This window comes from Mangifera indica, chromosome 12 (assembly GCF_011075055.1).
Source record: "Mangifera indica cultivar Alphonso chromosome 12, CATAS_Mindica_2.1, whole genome shotgun sequence".
Lineage (NCBI taxonomy): Eukaryota > Viridiplantae > Streptophyta > Magnoliopsida > Sapindales > Anacardiaceae > Mangifera > Mangifera indica.
The window spans coordinates 8592358-8598834 of NC_058148.1; the positions used below are offsets into that span (position 1 = coordinate 8592358).

Here is a 6477-nt window from a genome sequence, read left to right on the forward strand (position 1 = left end):
CCGCCACAATTTATCTTTTGATAGAACTTAGCACGATGGGTTGAACTAAATTCGATCATATATGGCTAGTGTCTTATACTATCTAAAATCTTGTAAATTATAAAAGCCCCTTTTACCCCTTTTATCGTTTGTGACATGACTTGCATTTAACCAGATCTGCCTTTTTTTTTTTTTCTTCAAATTAATAAAAAATTATGATTAATCGAGAATTACCTTAAAGTTTGGGGGGTTGAAGATATTTTCCAAAAAACTGAAACAAACAAATTCTTGGTTTCTCATGACAGTACATATAATTCAGGGTGCCGAACTCAAACGCACCTCATTTCACGTTAAATCGTAACTGCGCACGAATACCGCTTCCTCAGGTACGTCCATCTGCTTCGTTAAAGTTGTTGTCTTTGTTTATTTTCACAGCATCTGCAATCCTAAATCTGTAGTTTTCTGTTTTTATTTTTCAACTCACTCGCGTAAATCTTCTGTTAAGTGCCATTAACTCGTGATATATTTTGTTGTCTGGCATTGTATAATTAAGACGAAAGTATTGATTTTCATTCTTGATTGAAAATGTATATGGGTTCTGCTGTTTATGCCGTGATTTAGCTGTTTAGTTTTTCAAATTGATGGATATGCTAATGGGGTTCCTTTAATGTTGAACATTTATGGGAATTTTGTTTTTCTGTTTGTAATGAAGGCATGCGATTTTGTAATATCTAGTGATCTGATTTGGTTTATACTTGATCAATACTTTGTGTGGTTTGATATCAAACAGCTTTATGACCAATGTGCATGATGGATGTTTGGGAATATTCTTGATTTTTATGTTTTGCTTTAATTGGTTCTGATATGAACCTACAATCTTTCTTTTTTTTTTTTTGGCTTTGATTATTTTGTAAATTTAATGTCTGTGTTTAGGTGCTGTTGTTCCTAGAGTACTTGCCACTCTTTTTTTGGCTGCCGAGAAAGAAATTGTTTTGAATGGGATATTATTCATTTTAGTTTGTGCAATTCCTTTTATTTGCAAACTAATGATTGAAATGGTCTTCATATCTATTTATTGTGTTAAATGAAGAACTTTCCTTTAATGTGCAAACTAATAATTGAAATGGTCTTCATATCTATTTGTTGTGTTAGATGAACTTTAGTTCTTATCTCTATTAAAACTCTTAAATTTTAACGTATTTCTGTTGATTGTATTTTGTATTTCAGTGTAGCTGTCTTAGGAACTATAGCAAGTATGGAAGCCGGCAGGGGACAGAATGGAATCCAACTGCTTCTAGCTGCAGAACAAGAAGCTCAGCACATTGTTAATACGGCCAGAAACAGTAAGCCTTATCTTTTTCCCTACTTTTTTATGTCTTTGGAAAACGTTATTTCTATAAAGCTTTACATACTGTACTTAAAACACTCATACTTGTCAGACATAATGTTATTTCACTTACCTTTGCACATTAACATGGTTGCTTAAAAATCGTCCACACTAATAAAGCAAATCAAGGAAAAGTTAATAAAAACATCAGTATGCAATGAAGTAAAGAATGTTATAATATAGTTTTTGTGATATATCTTGTTTTTCACAATCACACTAGCCATTTCTTATTTATGATTCCTGGCCATATGATCCTAGAGGACATGTTAGCTCTGAATGGTTTTCACTGGGATGTTAGCTCCTAAAAGGATAAATTTTGTAAAGAGTAAGTACATTCTCCATGAAAGCTAAATCTCCCAGTTGGGTTAGATAATTGAGTACTGTGTCAGTGTTGGCCTCAATGCTTGCTTCTGCTTCTTTTTCAGAAAAACTGGCTAGATTAAAACAGGCCAAGGACGAGGCAGAGAAGGAGGTTGCTCAATTTCGTGCTCAAATGGAAGTCGACTTTAAGAAAAAGCTTTCAGAGGTATGAGATGGTTAAGGAAAGATAGTTGATTCTAAATATTGTAAATGAGAAAGGCCAAAATCATCTGACAATTTGATCTTATTCTTCTGTCATACAAATGCTAAACATGTGTTATTGAACAGAGTAGTGGGGACTCAGGAGCTAATGTGAAGCGACTTGAGAAAGAAACAGATACGAAGATCCAAAACCTGAAAACCGAAGCCAATAAAATATCCCAGGCTGTTATTCAGCTGCTGCTGAAGTATGTGACTACTGTGAAGAACTAGGATCTTGTCTGAAGCTTTGATGGACGAAGTGACCTAAATGCTTCATCACATCTGCATATCTTCATTCAATTTTTGTTTCCCAATCCACATTAACTTAGTTTCTTTTTGTCTCTTTTCTATCGTTTCTGTCTCAATTCAACTGTATTTGTGAGGCAAATTTGGTTGGTTGGATCTGCATCTTTTATGAAATAAAAAATACTGATAGCTGCTTCTTGATACCAAATCTCAACAATGACAGAATTTTCATCAAAACTATAAATAGCACCCATTATCTATGATCAAAGACTGCGGGAACTTGGAGTTGGAGGCTTGGAGCAACATATTAGATTCACCCTGATTCGCGATTCTGATGTGTATTAAATTTTGATTTCTATACAGCTATGTTCGAACGCAGTATACTTTGAACTTATGATTTTCCCATCTGATCTCATCAAATAACAGGACTCATACAATCTGCAGTGCCATTCTTTAATCAGTTTCGTAGTCACCTTACATTTAATATTTTCATTAGTTTATCCTTTCTACGAATGAAATGCAGAAAAATCCCGAAAGATTTGTTCCACCATAATACAACATGCTAGTAGTCCTGCGCCAAAAACTAAAGGCTTTACACTTGATAATGTCTTTCTATCAGCATCCTGTGGTTGCTCACTATGCAATGCCCATGCCATTGCCGGAGGTAGAACTCCATATAGCATTGTCATACAGTAGCCCCCCTACAGAAAAGTGTGAGTTATCAGAAAGGCTATGGCTGAATTCAATCTTTCAGATGATGGCATTAAGTAAAACAACTAGAATGATGCTTTTTGTTGCCTGCACCTTAAAAACTTACAGCAATGTCTGTGGCAGCTGAGAATGCATCGGGAACAGTTGTTGAGATGAAGAGCGTTGGAGCAATAACCATTGCCATTGCAGTGAAGCTGATTTCATTCCTCCCCCACCAGTTCCTCAGCCCAGTGAAGGCCTCTGACTCCTGGTAGAATTAAACATAATATGAAAGGATATTAGACCAGTAAACAAATGTAAAGACTGAGAAGGAAATGGTATTAGAACCAATAAATCTATGCGTACCCATTTTAAGTATACAAATTGGTACTTATTTTGATGATTTTGAATTAAGAATAAAGTAATATTCAATCATGTGATGACACATATAAATGTATACCTATTTTGTACTCAAAGTGGGTAAGCATAGTTTTTCTATATTATAACTACCTTTGGCACTTGTGGAAAGGGAGAATGCCAGGAGAGTCTCTTTAATTGCTCCTTGAAGAACTCTGAGAAACTAAGGAGAGTCCCTATTATTGATGTTCCTACTGCCAGAAGTGAAAAGGCTTCTACCATGAATGAAATACCACTCCATTTCGCCCTGAACCAAGTTTATTATGGGACTTTAGTTTTCTGAAGTCAAAATTATCTGAAAAATGCAGAAGCAGTGACTGAAAAGCAGAAGCACTTCAGCAAAATTCAAACTCTTTTTAGGGGACTCGAGCAATCTGAAGTTTAGCAGTTTTCCTCCAAGAAAACTTTCTTTTGCATTTGCTATGATTTTAACCTTATTGGAGAATTCCCCAGTATTTAGTAATTCATTGACAGAATCAGCAGTCATCAACTAACCTCATAAGCAATTCAACAGGATCAACAAATTGGTTAGTCTGAGCTGAGAGGCCGAGTGCAATGGCATCCCAAATGAGCAATGCTAGCAATGGTACTAGGCTACCAAGCAAAACTGAAGCCCTCAATCGTGCAAGGTCACCACCCAAATAAGCACAAAGAGCTGTCCAAAAAGCCAAAAAATAAAACTAAAAGCATCAACCAGGGCCAGGAGTCACATTCCATTTTTCAAACAGACTTAAAATTGTAATTACAAGAGTAGTGATTTTTACGTGGTGCTAGATCATGATAAACCAGAGAAAAAATTATCACAGGAATTACAGCTAGAACTTTTCCCCAATCCCCTCTTCCATCCAATCCTGACCATCCTCCAAAAGCAACTGCCACCACCTCAATTGCTAATAACAAACCTGTGTGTAAATTTCTTCACATGGTTAACATTGCATTAATTTTAACACTCACAAATTAGATGAACACTGCAAGAATTCACCTATCATGGAAGCAGTGAGCCACTGATTAACTTGATCGGTTGTTTGCGTCCCACCAATGGAGATAAGCAGAGTGAAGAGTGCAGTGAATAAGAAGCCTGAGGCTGATTCAGGAAGATTGATGAGATGAAAAAGGATCTCACCAGACTTGGAACAATATGCAATCATGGAAGTGTAACCCAAGAAAACATAGGTAATGGTGGCTAAAGTTCCACCCGAGTCTCCCAGTGTCTCTTGAGCCATAGTCCTTATAGAGATGACTTCTAATTCATTCTCTTGCTCTTTTTTCCTCATCTTTCTACGCAAATTCACATTGATTTCGATAAGTATAAGGGCTTCAATTAGGAGAAATCCCCAGCATACTATCAACAATATCGAACTTGGAAGAATTCCCTGCAGTGTAAAGTAGGACTAAGCATCCTTGACCAGTGTGTCAATGAGACTAAATTTTTGTGCAAAAGAGAAAGAGGGTGTCATTTACAGCAGGAGAAGCTTTCTGTGGAAGAGCAAGAATCCCTGAACCGATACTAGTACAGATAACAAGAGCAACTGCGCCTGCAACAGTTCCCTTCTCATTCTCAACAACTTTGATGGGCTCTTCTTCTTCTTCCAATTGAATAAGACTTTTCTTAGCCTTTTTTGCATAGCATTTTCTAGAAATCAACAACTGATGCTTTTGATTATATCCTTGGCACACACAAGGAAAGTATTTTCTGGTAAGAAGAAAAGAAACTAATGCATAGTTATATCATTAGAAATACAAGAAGTAAATTGCCAGAGAGAACAAGAGAAAAGGAAAGTTACATCATACAATCTAAGTTTGAAGCAATTTGTTGTAAACTTTTGATGAGTCTGTGTCCATGGTGGAGTGATCTTAATGTTTCTTTGAGTTTTGGTTTGCAAGGAGGAAGAAACAATGCACTGTAAATCCATTAATAGATATGAAAAATGAATGGACTGTAAATGCAAATTCCCCAAATATCTGGGAAATGGACCCAGAGAGAATCAATATTATTGGACAATCAAATATGGACCACCACACAAGATACTTTATTTATCATGTGAGTAATGCATCAAACATTGATTGTAAACTTAAAAACTGAACTTATTTGAAGTCAGACTGTCACCATTTTTATTGATTATAAATACAAAATGAAACTCATTTGTTCTTCGAAGTGAATTATGAACGCTTGGAAATCCTTTTGTACAGAAAGCTGGGGCAAGTGGGCATAGAAACATGGTTCCGGGTGTCAGAGACTGACAGAGTTCTCGTGAGAAACAGAGTCCCACATTGCTAACGCACAACAAAATCAAAGTGATTTTATATATTGATGTGAGGCTTCATGGATACGACCTTACTTGAACAGGATCTGTTCTATAGGCTCGTACCTCTGTGTCCTTGAGTTCTAAGGAGACAGGATATCAAGTCTGGTGGATGAACTATGACCGTCTGATCAGAGCGTGATTAACAGCCTCTTTGGTTCTCCGATCACTGGGGCAGTAGAGGATCGTTCTCAGCTAGATAGACTCTGGCTGGGGTGGTCAAACGGTTATCTGACAGACTCCCACATCACTTTTTCTTGCTTTTTTCTTCTGGGATTCTCATGTTAAATATTTCAGAGTTGTGATGAGGATTTAAGTAACAATGTTTTTTAACCAAACCGGACGTCAACCCGTGGTCCCGACGGAGGGGGCATTTTTACTCCACAAACAATTTTCAAATAAACTATAACCTTTTTTACTGGCAAATGACAATAATCCATTGGTAAATATTTCAGAATCGTGATGAAGATTCAAGCTTTATAACAATGTTTTTTAGTTAGACTGGACATCAACCCGATGGAGGGGCATTTTGGTTCAATTGTCAGTTAAACTGTTTGATCAATGGTCTTTTTTTTGGGTTCAACCATTTAACCTATTCGATTCAATTTGTTTTTACTCTAAAAATAAATTTTAAATAAATCGAAAGCTTTTTGACTAACGGATGATAATCCAACCATTTAAACCGATCAGTTTGATCTAATTTGTAAATTTATATTATATGATAACTGAAGTTACCGAATCATTGATGTTGTATTTCTGGAAATTTTATCTATTTTATATCATTGAGCCTTCCGTGAAAAAACCATTGATGTTGTGTTCTGGAAATTTAAGCCTCAGTAAATCTGTTTAGGAATGAACTATCTTAAATGTTTTTCTACTGGGATTCCCGTAGTA

The 6477-nt window shown here is 36.1% G+C and overlaps 2 protein-coding genes and 1 non-coding gene across 6 annotated transcripts; 2 read left to right on the forward strand and 1 right to left on the reverse strand.

The window, feature by feature from the left end:
* The first annotated feature begins 218 nt into the window (after window positions 1-218).
* LOC123192470 (V-type proton ATPase subunit G 1-like) lies at window positions 219-2376 on the forward strand. 2 transcript variants are annotated; one of them, XM_044605039.1, is made up of 5 exons: window positions 343-365; window positions 1207-1322; window positions 1625-1691; window positions 1792-1892; window positions 2015-2376. In XM_044605039.1, the coding sequence occupies exons 3-5, from the start codon at window positions 1643-1645 to the stop codon at window positions 2156-2158; spliced, it is 294 nt and encodes a 97-aa protein (XP_044460974.1). In that variant the 5' UTR covers window positions 343-365; window positions 1207-1322; window positions 1625-1642; the 3' UTR covers window positions 2159-2376. The 2 variants fall into 2 exon arrangements, with proteins under 2 accessions (XP_044460973.1, XP_044460974.1); XM_044605038.1 differs by lacking the exon at window positions 1625-1691 and having other exon boundaries at window positions 219-365.
* A 226-nt stretch (window positions 2377-2602) lies between these two features.
* On the reverse strand, window positions 2603-5221 carry LOC123192469 (tyrosine-specific transport protein 2-like). 3 transcript variants are annotated; one of them, XM_044605035.1, is made up of 8 exons: window positions 5072-5221; window positions 4742-4973; window positions 4263-4653; window positions 4045-4182; window positions 3776-3935; window positions 3374-3527; window positions 2991-3131; window positions 2603-2874 (listed from the first exon to the last, which is right to left on the reverse strand). In XM_044605035.1, exons 1-8 carry the CDS (start codon window positions 5191-5193, stop codon window positions 2680-2682), a joined length of 1533 nt encoding a protein of 510 aa, XP_044460970.1. In that variant the 5' UTR covers window positions 5194-5221; the 3' UTR covers window positions 2603-2679. The 3 variants fall into 3 exon arrangements, with proteins under 3 accessions (XP_044460970.1, XP_044460971.1, XP_044460972.1); XM_044605036.1 differs by having other exon boundaries at window positions 5065-5173; XM_044605037.1 differs by having other exon boundaries at window positions 2742-2874; window positions 2978-3131.
* Window positions 5222-5609: 388 nt separating this feature from the next.
* On the forward strand, window positions 5610-5824 carry LOC123193786. Its single transcript, XR_006497148.1, has one exon. It is a non-coding gene; the product is annotated as a small nucleolar RNA U3 (small nucleolar RNA).
* The last annotated feature ends 653 nt before the right edge of the window (window positions 5825-6477 follow it).